Source organism: Scyliorhinus torazame, chromosome 3 (genome assembly GCF_047496885.1).
Source record: "Scyliorhinus torazame isolate Kashiwa2021f chromosome 3, sScyTor2.1, whole genome shotgun sequence".
NCBI classification, from domain to species: domain Eukaryota; kingdom Metazoa; phylum Chordata; class Chondrichthyes; order Carcharhiniformes; family Scyliorhinidae; genus Scyliorhinus; species Scyliorhinus torazame.
In genome coordinates this window covers 72,564,173-72,580,368 of record NC_092709.1, presented here as the reverse complement: position 1 = coordinate 72,580,368, position 16,196 = coordinate 72,564,173, and the positions used below count along the sequence as shown (strand labels likewise).

General features: G+C 54.9%; 1 protein-coding gene across 1 annotated transcript in view; it reads right to left on the bottom strand.

Annotated features, from left to right (window-relative positions):
* The window catches only part of ctso (cathepsin O), a 99,998-nt gene that overhangs the window by 42,955 nt on the left and 40,847 nt on the right, over window positions 1-16,196 (bottom strand). Inside the window, exon 5 of the mRNA XM_072495798.1 lies at window positions 14,997-15,118. Within this exon, the coding sequence (XP_072351899.1) occupies window positions 14,997-15,118 (122 nt within the window). The remainder of the gene's footprint in view (window positions 1-14,996; window positions 15,119-16,196) is intronic.

The following is a 16,196-nucleotide window of genomic DNA, read 5'->3' as shown; positions in this document are numbered from 1 at the left end:
CAAGATCCGTCCCCCATCTTCTTGCGGGGCGGACTTAGAGAAGACGGCACCCACTCATGCGCGGATGACGTCCGTTATGCGGCGCCGGCCACGTCATCTATGCGGCGCCGCTTTTACGTGGGCGACAAGGCCTGGCGCGGGTAGATGACGCGGCCCCGATACTGGCCCATTGTCAGGGCCTGAATCGGTCGGGACCGGGGCCGTTCCGCGCCGTCGTGAACCTCGGCGGCGTTCACGACTGCGCGGCCACTCCGGCGTGGGAGTGGAGAATCCCGCCCAGTGTGTCACGCCTCTCCTCTAGGGCATCCACCATGGTGTCCAGCTCTGCATCTGTGAACCTTGGGGCTGTTCTACGAGGTGCCATGTTCTTGGCTGGAATGAGAGTACTTGGGCACTGGAGTACTTATATGTATCTCCTGAGCTCCAATCTCGACTGCAGCAAATCCGACACTTGCGCGAGTTGGAATTGGACTAGTTTCACCTGGCGAGAATACTGGCCCATTAGCGTGCCCTGAATAGCTCTGGGACTGGCACCCACATTAGGACCAGAGAACACTCCTGATTCAGTCCCGGCGTCAGCATTTTAGGCGGGATTCTCCGTTGCCCGACACTGATATTGTAATCGGCGATCGGGCACAGAATCCATTACGACGCCCCAAATCGGGGCCGGCGCTGGTCGGACGCCGGTCATCGATGCTTCGCCCCCTCAGAAGTAGTATAATTGCGTTGCGCGCCGCACACTGTTGCAACGGCATTGACGCGTCATTGGAAGGCCCTCCCATGGGCTGCTTTCCCGACCGCGGGGTTGGCCTGTGGTCTGAGCGGTCAGGAAGCTGGAGTGGCAGCTGCAGACTGTGCCCAGCACCACCACACATGGCCGGGATCTGTGCCGCTGGCCGGGGAGAGGGGGGACTGGTGGGGAGTGGCCAGGGGGTGGATTGTGGGGTCTTGGACGGCGGGTCGATCCGAGCAGGGCCGGCGCCATGTTGTATGGCGCGACAGTGGCAGATTGTCGCTGTGCACATGAGCGACCCGGCCGATCTCTAGCCGTTTTCGGCGTGGGAGCCGGGTGTTTCACCCGGCGCCGCTGCTAGCCACTCACCACACCCGGAATCGGTGAAAATTCGCCGCCGGTTTTGGCGACGTAAACGCCCACGAATTCTCCGCTTCAGTCGGCACTTCGCCGCTGAAACGAAGAATTCAGCCCTTAGTCTCTTAAACGGAGAATACACTCCAATGGCTTGCGGCATGGATCTGAGGGTTTTAACACAGGTCACAGCTGTTTTCTTTTCAGGAATGGACACCTGGAGCTTCCAAGTGAGTGATACAGCTGTAATTATTTTCACTGCCTCTGCCTGGACTGTTTCTATCTTCCAGAAAGGGCTCTCTCTTCTGAGGGGTCCTTTAAGTTCGAAGGTCCTGATGGGGGAGTCCCTCTAGTTAGGGGTTCCTGTAGGCGGTCCCTCGAGTTAAGGGGTCCCTGTGGTGGGGTCCCACTAGTTTGGGGTCTCTTTGGGGTAGTACCTCTAGTTAGAGATCCCTATGTGGGCACCCTTTAGTCAAGGGGTCCCTGTGGCACGATCCCACTAGTTTGGGGATCTGTGTCTCTGCGGGAGGGGAGGGCGGGCCATTTAGTTCAGGGCTCTTGGGGGGTTCTGCCTGTTTAGGAGTTTTTTTTTTGGGGGGGGGTGGTCAGCCCCATAATTGGGGGATGGGGCACCCAGGAAATCTGGGGATGGGGGCTGCTTTGCGATGCGGCGGAGGTGGCTGATTTGCAGTGTGGTGGGGGGATGGGCAGTGGGGTTGCCGGCTGCAGGATTTCGCTGTTGGGCCGCCCGTTCTAAATGGCGGGCCAGGAGCAGGACTCCCTCAGGAATCCCGGGTATTCTTGGCCCTGCATAAATTTGCATGGCGAGGGATACTGAACTGCATTGTGAATTGCACTCTCTCTTTCTCCTCCGGCAGGAGAACATAGGCTGGATTCTCCGTCGGCGGGATCCTCCGCTTCACCGAAGTGCAGTCATATGGATTTCCCGACGGTGTGGGAGTGCCCACAATGGGAAACCCCATTGGCCGGCTACTGGGTCGGAGGATCCCGCTGCTGGTGGGGTCGCGCAGAACCAGAAAATGGGTGCGGCGGGAGGGAGAAGCCCACACATGGGGCATGATTCTCCGGTTGCCGCTGGCGAAATCGCGTTCGGCGACCGGCCAGAGAATTCAAATTTCTGAGGAAATCGAGGGCGGCGCCGCTTTCGCGATGTTCCTCCCCCTCCAAAGCGGAGTACTCTAGGAGTACACCTCGCAATGTATCAACAGCCTCAGGACATTACCTGAGGCCCGCCCTCCAATGCTCCGCCCCCGACTGGCCAAGTTCCCGATGGCGTGGGTCTCTCATGGTCTCACCCGTCGGGAACTCGGCGTGGCGGATGTGGACACAGTCCAGTGCTGCCACAGTCGGGGGAGTGCCGATCAGTGGGCAGGGGGGGGACATTATTCGGGGCTGAGGGCACTGGGGTGGTCCAGGGTGCGCGAGCCGGCCAATGTGGGGGACTATTTCGCGGGCCATTTTGCATGACGCTGCAGGCCGCCGCCGTGCGCAAGCGCGGCCACAGACCCGGTAATTCTCCGGGGAATATCGGCAGCTAGAGCCGAGTGCTCTACGCTGCCGTCCTGCTCGCCCCCAGCAAAACGGGGAATCGGTGGTCATTTTGTGCCAGCTAGTATCACTGTGTTCCTGAGATCTAACCAATGCGCGGGCTCTAACCTTTTAGCCTCGTTGACCTTGGGCAGGTGCCATTCAGTGCTGGTCTCCACAAACCGGGACCAGATGGAACGGTACTCGTGGGGGTCCCCCAGGGTATTGGAGGCCCCCAGGTGCACGCTGGTGCCACCTGGGCACCCTGACAATACCACCCTGGCATTCTGGTGGCCACCTGGTTGCTAGCCTAGCATTGCGAAGGTGCCCAGGTGGCACTGTCAGCGCGGCAGTGATTGGGCTGGGGTTTCTGGGTGCCGGGTGGGGGGGGGGGGGGGGGGGGGGGGGGTGGGGGTGGGGGGAGGTGAGCCCCTTATACTCTCTGGTGAATTGGGGCGTGGGGTTGTTTCGAGATCATTTGGGGGCCCCCCAAGAGACCAAAATGCTGTCCAATTTTGCTGCACTGAGCAGCTCCGGCGGGCAGAACGGCGGGGGGGGGGGGGGGGGGGGGGGGGGAAGACGACTGGTGGGGGGACTGGTGTGCCCCCGGGGTGGAAGACATCATTATTTGTCAGTCTCTTACCCTCTCCCAAATCCTTACAGATATCGAACGGTATGGACCAGATTCTGGACGTTGTGGAAATTGCCCTCGTGGTGCTGCTGACAGGCCGGGCGGCCAGAAACCGGAGAAGGCGGTGGCAGCAGCAGCCTTGACATAGGCCCGAGACGGCGACCCCGGCCCACACGCTGAGGGCTCAGCCAACCATCAGGCCAGGGTGAGACCCAGAGGGGGAAGGCCGTGGCGGCCCAAGGTGTACAAGCGTCGCTGGCCTTTCGAGCAGATGACGGACAGCAGATGATGTACCGCAGAAGGCTTTGCCTCAACAAGCAGACAGTGCGGCACCTGTGCCATGTCCTCGTGAACTTGGCACCATGTGGAGGAGGAGGATACCTGCTTCTGGTGGCTGTCAAGGTCAACGCAGCCCTGAACGCCTGCGCCTCAGGATCATTCCAGCGCTCGAGCGGGGATGTGTGTGGCATCTCGCAAGCTACAGCTGACAGGTTTGCCCGGGCAGAAAACCACATAAACTTTGACGTGGACCAAACCCAACAGGATTTCCGGGTAGCAGGACTTCCTGCCATCGTCGGGATGCCCCGGGTCCTGGGGTTATTCAATGGCACGCGTGTCGCCTTGCACACACCGGGCCTTCGGGGAGTGCCCTACGTCAACAGGAAGGGGTTCCACTCCCTGAACATCCAGCTCGTGTGCAACCAGCACGAGAAGGTTATGCATGCGTGTGCACGTTTCCCGGGGAGTGTGCACGACAGTTACATCCTGGGGCAGTCAGACATCCCCAACCTCCTCGACAACCACCCCAGAATGGCCTGTTGACTCTTGGGGGATAGGGGTACAGAGGTCGGTGACCGATACAGAGACCCGGTACAAGGGAAAAAACTCCTTGGTTGGAGTAATTTACTGGCCCCCGAGCGATACTTCCAAAGTGGGGCAGAGTAAAAACCAAGAAATAATGAGGGCTTGTGAGAAGGACACAACGGGTGACTGGATCAATCAAAATTGGCAAGGATAGCCTTGAGGGAGATTTCATAGAGTGCATGAGGGATTGTTTCTTCGAGCAATATGTTATGGAGCCAACCAGGGAGCAGGCTATTTTAGATTTAGTATTATATAATGAAGGGTTGATAAATAGTCTTGTCATTAAGGATCCTCTTGCAATGAGTGATCACAGCATATTAGAATTTCAAATTCAGATTGAGCGAGAGAGGACAGTGCTATGCTAGAGTTTTAGCGTTGGGTAGAAGTAATTATCTCTTGTATATTGAAAACGGATCCGGAGCAGTGTGGGTCGTACCTCCCGATAACGCTATTGAATGTAGACGTCAAGCTGCTGGCACAGGTGACCGGTCTATCCTCGGCCACTCCCTCACCTCCAGGGCCCATTCTTCGAAGGTGGCAAGGAGTGTGATGTCCTGCACCCCGTCGCCTGTCTGGGTCCACTCCCAACAGTTGTGGGACAACTTCTTCTGTGGGGACACAGGAAGGGTATCGTTGGACGCACGTGTGGTTCACCGCAGGGTGGGGTAAGAGGGGGCTTGGAGTGGGTGGGATAGTTCGCGTGGAGGGGTGGGAAGAATTTGGAGGGGGCGCCTTGGGCTGCATGGGTCAGCCATGGCACAGCATGGTTCTGGGCGTGTGCCGTGCATTCCTGCAGAGGGTGTCCGGTGCCAACTCACCCATGCTGCCTCGTGTAGGTCGTTGACCTTGTGGCACTGGGTGCCGGACGTCCTGGTCACATTGACCGATCTGACAGCCGTTATTTCCTCCCAGGCAGCATTGGCTGCCTTGTGGCTGACCCTCCAGGATCTTCGGGAGAAACAGGACATCCCTTCTGGCCTCAACTGCCTCTCGGAACCTCCCCAGGTCTGCATCCCCGAATCGTGGGGCCGATCACCTTGGTGCCATGGCTGCGAGCTGAATGGGGCGGGCTGCGCGGTTTCAGTTTTCATGCTAGTGGGGGACTGGCAAGCGCGATCTTGGCGAATCGGTTGGCAAGCCATAATTTGTGGTGTGAAGCTTGGGGGCCTCCTTAAGTGGACCAATCCAACGTTTATTGGATTGTGGTGATGGCCTTGCCAGGCCGAGCATCGGAAAATCCGCAGCAGTTCCCACTCGCTACCACACTTTGAAATGTTATCATTGAATCGCGTCCTAAGTGGAACTGAATTGCGGCGGTTTGCCTACCCATTGGAGGCGCTATTTGTGGAGCAATTCAGGACATGCTCATAGGCTAGCACTCTGCTGGTGTGTATTCAGAGCAATTCCCGGCTTAGCGGGCGTTCTAACGGCTGAGAGAGCCTGGCAGCTGGAGCTGTTTTTATTACACGCGCGGAGGGACATCTCTTCCCCAGTGAAGTCTGCAGGCTCAAGCCTGCCCTCCTGAACACTGCCTGGGAGGTGGTGGCCGAGGCAGTCAGTGTTGTCAGTCTCACCAGGAGGAGACAGCCCTTGATCCGGACGGGTGGGGGTCGTTGATGAGTCCTCTGCCCTGAGAGGGTTCCAAAGGCTGCAGTGCAGGTGTCCCCTGGTTGGGTTGAGCTCCACCTGATTCCTCTGCAATGGGGCAGCACTTCAGAGGAGTGCCAACATCTGGTGGGCTCCTGGTTGAGCTTGGCCCTTGATGATACAGCTGGGGTATGAGGGTGTCCAGAGGGTGGCCTGCGTGGGCTCCCAGATGAGCAGAGGCCTACTGAGCATTTACAGGACACAGGCAGCACTCAGCAGTGTGAGCAGCCGTGAGCCTGTAAGGAGCACCAAAGGGGTGCGTTTAAAAGACAGACTGCAGCAATGGCGATCTGGGCCTGGCCATCCCGAGGGCAACACCCTAAATCCACGGACCTAGCACCAAGTCACTACCTGCCTCTGCTCCCAGCCCAGGCAGACACTCCCAACAAGCCGGACAGTGGTTTTTCGGTGATTTTTAGCCTCCTGCTTCCCCTCCGGAGCCATGGCGCCCAGTCCATGTTTATAAATACTTCTAGTAATTCACGCCCAGGAGACGTCTGCCTCAGAGGAGCGGAGCATCACGGATGGGCGGAGCAGACCGTTTCCAACCCACCAATCACATTTAAATGCATGCAAATGTCATGCCATTGTCGGTGACGTGGCGGAAACCTCGTTTACACCACCAGCGAGGGACTGGAGCATGGCACCCAAATCAGCACCTGGGCGGAAACCTCGTCCAGCGAGGGATTGGAGCATGGCACCCAAATCAGCGCTGGGGCGGGAACCTCGTCCAGCGAGGGACTGGAGCATGGCACCCAAATCAGCGCTGGGGCGGGATCCTCGTCCAGCGAGGGACTGGAGCATGGCACCCAAATCAGCGCCCGGGCGGAAACCTCGTCCAGCGAGGGACTGGAGCATAGCACCCAAATCAGCGCCCGGGCGGAAACCTCGTCCAGCGAGGGACTGGAGCATGGCACCCAAATCAGCGCCGGGGCGGGATCCTCGTCCAGCGAGGGACTGGAGCATGGCACCCAAATCAGCGCCCGGGCGGAAACCTCGTCCAGCGAGGGACGGGAGCATGGCACCCAAATCAGCACCCGGGCGGAAACCTCGTCCAGCGAGGGACTGGAGCATGGCACCCAAATCGGCGCCCGGGCGGAAACCTCGTCCAGCGAGGGACTGGAGCATAGCACCCAAATCAGCACCCGGGCGGAAACCTCGTCCAGCGAGGGACTGGAGCATGGCACCCAAATCAGCGCCCGGGCGGAAACCTCGTCCAGCGAGGGACTGGAGCATAGCACCCAAATCAGCGCTGGGGCGGGAACCTCGTCCAGCAAGGGACTGGAGCATAGCACCCAAATCAGCGCCCGGGCGGAAACCTCGTCCAGCGAGGGACTGGAGCATGGCACCCAAATCGGCGCACGGGCGGAAACCTCGTCCAGCGAGGGACTGGAGCATGGCACCCAAATCAGCGCCCGGGCGGAAACCTCGTCCAGCGAGGGTCTGGAGCATGGCACCCAAATCAGCGCCCGGGCGGGAACCTCGTCCAGCGAGGGACTGGAGCATAGCACCCAAATCAGCGCCCGGGCGGAAACCTCGTCCAGCGAGGGACTGGAGCATGGCACCCAAATCGGCGCACGGGCGGAAACCTCGTCCAGCGAGGGACTGGAGCATGGCACCCAAATCAGCGCCCGGGCGGAAACCTCGTCCAGCGAGGGTCTGGAGCATGGCACCCAAATCAGCGCCCGGGCGGGAACCTCGTCCAGCGAGGGACTGGAGCATGGCACCCAAATCAGCGCCCGGCCGGAAACCTCGTCCAGCGAGGGACTGGAGCATGGCACCCAAATCAGCGCCCGGGCGGAAACCTCGTCCAGCGAGGGACTGGAGCATGGCACCCAAATCAGCGCCCGGGCGGGAACCTCGTCCAGCGAGGGACTGGAGCGTGGCACCCAAATCAGCGCCGGGGCGGACTTCTATTTTGGCTGATGCCCAACCGCGGTTTGCGGCATCACGAGCCAGAGAATTTTGTCCTTTCTTTCCTGTCTGTGAACCAGATTTCTATCCATCTGAATATACCACACTCAATCTCTGAATATACCACACTCAATCTCTGGATATACCACACTCAATCTCTGAATATACCACACTCAATCTCTGAATATACCACACTCAATCTCTGATCTGGGACCTTGTAAAAAACCTTCTGAAAGTCCAAAAAAAACATATTAAAATATGTAGCATTTAGTAAGCAATTAGGAAGGCAAATGTTATGACAGCCTTTATTACAAATATAAAACTAAGGAAATCTTGCTGTAAAACTATATACAGCATGAGTGAGATCACACCTGCATTACTGTGTACTGTTTTATCTTGATCTCAGGAAGGATATACTTGCATTAGAGGAAGAGTAACCTGTAATTGATTGCTGAGGTGACAGTTATCCTATGAAGAGCCATTGAGCAGATTAGGCATATAATCCCTGGAGGTTAAAATAATGAAAGGACGGCATGGTGGCACAGTAGATAGCACTGCTGCCTCACAGCACCAGGAACCTGGGTTTGATTCCGACCTCAGGTGACTGTCTGTGCGGAGTTTGCACATTCTTCCCATGTCTGTAAATTTCCTCCGGGTGCTCCGGTTTTCTCCCACAGTCCAAAGAAGTGCAGATTAGGTAGATTGGCCATGCTAAATTTCCCCTCAGTGTCCAAAGGTTAGGTGAGGTTACAGGATAGGGTGGGGATTGGATCTGTGTAGGGTAGTATTTCAAAAGGTGGGTGCAGACTCAATGGGCCAAATGGCCTCCTTATGCACTTTAGGGATTCTATGTTTCTAATGAGTTGGTTTTTCCCGAGTCGTGAGACTCCAGGAAGATGTAAAAATGGTGGACAGAATCCAATTCTGGGATCCCTGACCTCATTCTCAGAGCCCCCAATTTTCATCCGTGTGAGATATGGATGTGGGGTGGTGAGTCCGTAGATTGATAGAAATTACAGTGCCTGCCTGATCTAGCCGGCCCTATAGTGGCCTCCATGTCCTCGTCCTCCAAAATGTTCATGGCGGTACACGAGCTTTTAATGGACTCATGGTTCACAAGCCAAGACTCATTATGCACCTTCGCTGAGAGCGCAGACATCTATTATTCTGTTGAAATGGCTGCAGGGATAACATTGCTTTATTAAAAAAATATTTTATTCAGGCATTTTCATAAAAAAACTGAAGCCGAAGCAGAATTATATAACATTATAGATAACCAACACCCGCTACCCCCCTGCCCTCTACCGTCGCCCCCTCCCCAATTCTGCCTTATCCATTTTAATCCCCTTCACCCGCCCCCTCTGCCTTTTGCTGACTCTTCAATCCTCCTTAAAGACGTCAATGAACGGCTTCCACCTCCAAGCGAATCCATCAACGACCCCTTCGGGTTGAACTTGACCTTCTCCAGCCACAGGAATTCTGCCAGGTCGCTCACCCACACCCACGCTTCTGGTGGCTTCAAGTCCCTCAACCCCAGTAAGATCTGTCTCCGGGCTATCAGGGAGGCAAAGGCCAAGACATCAGCCTCTCTCACCCCCTGGACTCCAGGGTCTTCCGACACCCCGAATATCGCTATCTCTGGACTTGGGGCCACCTTCACCCCCATCACCTCAGACATTACGTCCGCAAACCCCTGCCAAAACCCCTTTAGTTTCGAACATGCCCAGAACATGTGGACGTGATTCACGGCACTCCCTGCGCACAGCCCACACCTATCGTCTACCTCCCTCAAAAAACCTACTCATCCTCACTACCATCATATGTGCGTTAAGAATTACTTTAAACTGAATGAGGCTTTTCCTCGCACACAACGAGGATGCATTCACCCTCCGCAGGGTCTCAGCCCACGTCCCGGCCTCCACCTCCCCCCTCCCCTCGCAGCTCCTCCACCCACTTATACTTTCTGTTTCCACCCAGGGGCCCCTCCTAATCCATCAGCTTCTTGTAGACCTAGAACCCCTTCCCCTCCTCTATCTCCTCTTTCGACAGCACCTTGTCTTGCAACCCCAAGGGCGGTAACCCAAGAAAATGCGGCACCTCCCTCTTCACAAAATCCCAGAGTTGCAGGCACCTGAAATCATTCCCCCTGGGCAGCTCATACTCTTCCTCCAGTTCCTCCAATTTTGCGAAACTGTCTCCGATAAACACGTCGCCTAATCACTCAATCCCTGCCTGCCGCCACCCCATGAAACGTCGCATCCAGCCCCTCCCCCCGCCCCGGTGCAAACCTATGACTGCCACAGATCGGTGCCAACACCGAGGCACCCTCTAGTCCCAGATGCTGCCTCCACTGCCCCAGACCCTTAGGGCCGACACTACCACTGGGCTCATGGAGTGCCTGGCCGGCGAGATAGAGGATTGGTTAATTAATAGAAAGCAAAGAGTGGGGATTAATGGGTGTTTCTCTGGTTGGCAATCAGTAGCTAGTGGTGTCCCTCAGGGATCAGTGTTGGGCCCACAACTGTTCACAATTTACATAGATGATTTGGAGGTGATTTGGAGTTGGGGACCAAGGGCAATGTGTCCAAGTTTGCAGATGACACTTAAGATAAATGGTAAAGCAAAAAGTGCAGAGGATACGGGAAGTCGGCAGAGGGATTTGGATAGGCTAAGTGAATGGGCTAGGGTCTGGCAGATGGAATAAAATGTTGACAATGTGAGGTTATCCATTTTGTTAGGAATAACAGCAAAAGGGATTATTATTTAAATGATAAAATATTAAAACATGCTGCCGTGCAGAGAGACCTGGGTGTGCTAGTGCATGAGTCGCAAAAAGTTGGTTTACAGGTGCAACAGGTGATTAAGAAGGCAAATGGAATTTTGTCCTTCATTGCTAGAGGGATGGAGTTTAAGACTAGGGAGGTTATGCTGCAATTGTATAAGGCGTTAGTGAGGCCACACCTGGAGTATTGTGTTCAGTTTTGGTCTCCTTACTTGAGAAAGGACTTACTGGCACTGGAGGGTGTGCAGAGGAGATTCACTAGGTTAATCCCAGAGCTGAAAGGGTTGGATTACGAGGAGAGGTTGAGTAGACTGGGACTGTACTCGTTGGAATTTAGAAGGATGAGGGGGGATCTTATAAAAACATATAAAATTATGAAGGGAATAGATAGGATAGATGCGGGCAGGTTGTTTCCACTGGCGGGTGAGAGCAGAACTAGGGGGCATAGCCTCAAAATAAGGAGAAGTAGATTTAGGACTGAGTTTAGGAGGAACTTCTTCACCCAAAGGGTTGTGAATCTATGGAATTCCTTGCCCAGTGAAGCAGTAGAGGCTCCTTCATTGAATGTTTTTAAGATAAAGATAGATAGTTTTTTGAAGTATAAAGGTATTAAGGGTTATGGTGTTCGGGCCAGAAAGTGGAGCTGAGTCCACAAAAGATCAGCCATGATCTCATTGAATGGTGGAGCAGGCTCGAGAGGCCAGATGGCCTACTCCTGCTACTAGTTCTTATGTTATGTTCTTTTGAATGGCAGAGGCACTGTTGACAATGTCCTTAAACTCGTTCCCCTGCAAGAAGCCGCCTCCATCCTTCCCCATTACCCATTTCCTAACTACAGCGATGTTCGCCACGCAGTCGTAGTTCATTATATTCGGCCCTCTTGACTCGCGGGGTCTTCCCCGTCGACACAAACCCAGAGATCAGCGCATTAACCTTTTTTAAAGAACGACTTCGGGACAAAAATCGTGAGGTTCTGAAATATTAACAGGAACCTTGAGAACACCGTCTTCTTTACTGTCTGCACCTGTCCCGCCAGCAAGAGCACATCCCACCTCTTAAGGTTCTCCTTCATCTGCTTCACCAGCCGAGTCAAATTCAACTTGGGCAGCTGCGCCGAATGCCCAGGTATCTAAAACCTGTCCCCACTACCTTAAACAGCAACTCCCCTAACCTCCTCTCCTGCCCTCTGGTCTCAATTGGGAACATCTCGCTCTTTCCCATGTTCAACCTGTACCCAGAGAAGTGGCCAAAGTCCACCAAGGTCCCCATAATAGCCCCAATGGGACCAAAATATTAACAACACTTTGTCCGTGCACAGCGAAACCCTGTGCTCGACGCTCCCTCGCACAATCCCTTTCCAATCCCTTGATGCTGTAAGCGCCTTTGCCTGTGGCCCTATAGCCAAGGCAAAGAGCATCCCCCTCAGATTCACCGACAGCTGTCTCCCTTTCACAAACTCGGTTTGATCCTCACCCATCACCCCTGGGACACAGCCCTCAATTTACAGAGCCAACACCTTTGCTTGCCCCCCCCCCCAGCCAGGGGCTGCGACTCATTTAATCTCCTATAAAACAACTCAAACATGCCATTCACCCCCTCAGGGTCCAACATTACCCTTCCCATCTCGTCCTTTACTCTGCCAATCTCCCTCACCGCCTCTTGCTTTCTCAGCTGGTGGGCCAGCATTGTGCTTGCTTTCTCACCGTATTCATATGCTGCCCCTCTGGCTCTCTGTAGCTGCCCCACCGCCTTCCCCATGGACACTAATCCGAACTCCATCTGGAGCCTCTGCCTCTCCCTCAACAACCCTGCCTCCGGGCCCTCCGAGTCCCCCCTATATGCCCTCAGGTTCTCCTCCACCAGCCTTGCCATCTCTGCCTGTTCCGCCTTCTCCCGATGCGCCCGAATTGAAATAAGCTCCCCCCAAACCACCGCCTTGAGTGCCTCTCTCAGCGTGGCAATCCATGACTTCCCCCGTGTCATCGAGTTCCACATCCCCCCCGAATGGCAGCCCTCACCCGCTCAACTCCTCCTCATCCACCATCAACCCCACATCCAACCTCCACTGCGGCCACTGGGCCACACTCCAGTCCACCCGCAAATCCACCCAGTGCGGTGCATGGTCTGAAACCATAATCGCCAAATACTCCGAATCGCCCACCCCTGCCAGCAATACCTTATCCACCACAAACAAAATCTATCCGGGAACATGGGAGAAGTATGAGAATTCCTTCGCCCTCAGCTTCCCAAACCTCACGTTTAACAGGATCACCGGCATCCCCTCCAGCTTCCCACTCACCATCACAAACCTCCACCCCTCACCCCTTCCAAGTCTGCCACAATATTCCCCACCTCGAATGCCACCCACTTATTCAGCAGCATCGCCACCCCCCTCATCTTCATATCCAGTCCTGAGTGGAACAACTGCCCCACCCTTTCCTTAGCCTTGTCTGGTCCCCTGGGTGGGATTCTCCGGTCTCCGACGTCACAATCGTGTTCGGCAATCGGCTGGAGATTCCACATTGGCGCCGGAATCGGGGGCGGCGGTGCTTTTGCGATGCTCCGCCCCCTCCAAAACGGCATAGTCTGAGTATGCTGCACGCCGTCGGGACAGCTCTAGGACGTTACCCGAGGCCCTCCCCCCCCGGTGGACCAAGTTCCCGACTGCGCCTGTGGTACTTTTTTCCGAGAACTCGGCGTGGCGCCGGCGGACTAAGTCCAGCGGCACCAGTCGGGGGAATAGCCAATCTGCGGGCACTGGTGGGGGGTGGTCCGAGGTGGTGATCCTGGCCAAAGGGGGGCACTATTTGGCACGCCGGCGTGCACATGCGCAGCCATGGACCCGGCAATTCTCCAGCCGTATCCGCAGCTAGAGCCGGGGATTCTACACTGCGTGCCTGCTAGCCCCCCACCAGATGGAGGATGGGTGGCCGTTTTGTGCCATTTGTTCGGTCGTAAAACATCACCATTCCCACATCGGCGTCAGCACTTATCTCAGAATCCAGCCCCCTATCTTTAAATGGGCCTCCTGCAAAAAAGCCACGTCAATTTTAGACTCCTCAGGTGTGCGAACACACGTGACCGTTTGCCTGGCCCATTCAGCCCCCTCACATTCCATGTGACCTGCCTGGTCAGGGGCTCCACGTGACCTGCCTGGTCAGGGGCTCCCCTCCCCCCTCCCCCACCCTACTCTCACCTGCCGATCAACCATATCCTTTTTGGGCCAGCCCCCGGTTCATCTTACGCGGCCCTCCTGGCCCACCTTCGGATATCCACTGTCATCACTCCCTTTCCAGCTGTGCCACATCATGACACCCTTGTCAGCAATCCTCCCCCCACTCCCAAACAAAACAACCCCATCCCCCTCCCCACCTGCAGCTCCTGAAAACCTCCCACTGCACTCCCATTAACTAGCCCGCCCAGCTAGCATGATGGCCCAAAAGGCCCAAAGCCTCCAAACCCCTTCCCCCCGCAATTTCCCTCCCCACGTCCACGCTCCCCTAGAAAGCAAAAAAGATGCATTCGCCCTTGATGTTCCCCACGGAATGCCTGCCCTCCAAACAGCCCACCATCGAAACAAAAGAAACATTTCGAGGGGAAATGTTTCCCGAGTACAAAGAAACATGCGCACAAACTCCTCAAGTTGAATATCCTCCTTCTCCTGCTGGTCCACTGTCTCTCATAAACTCCATCGCCTCCTCTGGTTTGCCAAAATAATATTCACACTTCTGCAAAGTCACCCAGAGGTGGGTCGGGTACAGCGCCCCAAACTTCACCCCCTCTTAAAGAGGGCAGTCTTGACCCTACAGAGGGCTGTTCTTTATTTTGTTTTCATTATTACAACTGGGATGAAGTCCCAGAGTACTGAGGTGTGTCTTAAACTGCCCAGCCCGGTACTCCCAGCCCAATGCTGGCTCTGAACTATTTCCTTGCGGCGGGCATGACTCCTTCTCACCAGCACCCACAACCACCCAAATTAAATTCCGAAAGTTTGCTTGGTTTTCTTCTAAGCTGGGTAATTTCCCAGCCCGTCTCAGGCTTGGCTTGGTGGAGCGGTGGAGAGTCTGGCTTCCCCTAGACTGAGATTCCAGAACTGGAGTTGATTGCCTCAGGATAATAGGTCAGCCATTTAGGACAGATACGAAGAGAAATATCTTCACTCAGAAGAATTGAAATTGTCTTAACCAGCGGACTGAGAGTGCTTCATCATCGAGATTGTTCAAAACAGAGGTCAATAGATTTTTAGGCACAAGGGGATTCAAGGAATCTGGGAATAGAATGGGAAAGTGGAAGTGAGCTAGAATATCCTCATACTGAATGGTGGATCAAGCTTGTGTGGCTGTTTCGCAAGCTCCTGCTCCTAACTCCTATGTGACGATTTACAGCAGTGCAGAATTTCTTTACGCAATCAGTTTCACATGATCAAATTGATAGTAAATAAATTGGTACTCATCTCTGAAAAATAGCTTTCCAGTTATTTTGCAATCAGGAAAGACGTAATGGACTGAATGAAGCAGGATTACCTGAAGCTGTACGCTTTAAAACCCGTGATTGAAACACCAAGCGCAGACCTGGAAAAATATCGGCACAGTCCAGTTTTTGCATTGAAAGGATACACAGATTCTTTCACTAGCTTTGCCTTGCTCTGCAAATAAATAAGTGTTTATTTTAGCAAATATACTTGATTAATTCTACCAAGGTTGAAAAATACACCATGTTTTTGGAAATCATGCTTTTGATATTTTGTCTCTGTCACTGTTTCCAGGAAGATATATTCTTTGGTACCTGAAAAACATTCACTTCCTCTGATTAATTTGTTTCATATTCATTGCTCCAATTGATAAGAAACAAAAACAATATCATCCTGTCCGACTTGGTGTCGCGACACTTGAAACGTCTCGTGAGACGTTGTGGTCGGGATCTCACTGGGTATGATCCACATCTGGATACTAAAATGAGCATAAATTTTTTTTAAATTTAGAGTACCCAATTCATTTTTTCCAATTAAGGGGCAATTTAGCGTGGCCAATCCTGCACATCTTTGGGTTGTGGGGGCGAAACCCACGCAAACACGGGGAGAATGTGCAAACTCCACACGGACAGTGACCCTGAGCCGGGATCGAACCTGGGACCTCAGCGTCGTGAGGCAGCAGTGCTAACCACTGCGCCACCGTGCTGCCCTTAAATGAGCATAATTGATTCAACTGATTCACCCAGTGCCCAGGACTCACCGGCTGTGCCTGGGAGACATCGCCAGGGTGCCCTTTAGTACCTGTCCACATAAACATTGACCAAGCGCAACTGCATCTTGTGGGGGTGAGGGGGGGGGGGGGGATTGGAGACCCCTGGCCGGTCAGGGGTAGCATAGGGCAGCACCCTGGCACTCCACCTGGAGCCAGAGAACCTTGGCACTGCCAGGGAGGCTGTACAGCACTGCTAGGGTGCCAGGATGGCAGTGCCTGGGTGCTCGGCTGCCAGGTTGGCACTGCCAGGGGTCAGTTCCGGGGGGGGATTGCCAGGTGGAGGGAGGGTGTGCGAGATTCCCAGAGGCCTCCCCAAGGTATGGGGGGGGGGGTGGTCACAAAAACAGGTTTGGGAAGGGGGGGGGTAGGGAGAGAAGAGATCAGAGCAGCCGTCCAAAATGGCCTCTCGATCTGCAAAGATCACCTTGCCAGCAGGAAATCCCTCTGAATGAGGCATCGGTGGAGAGAATCTTACCGAGG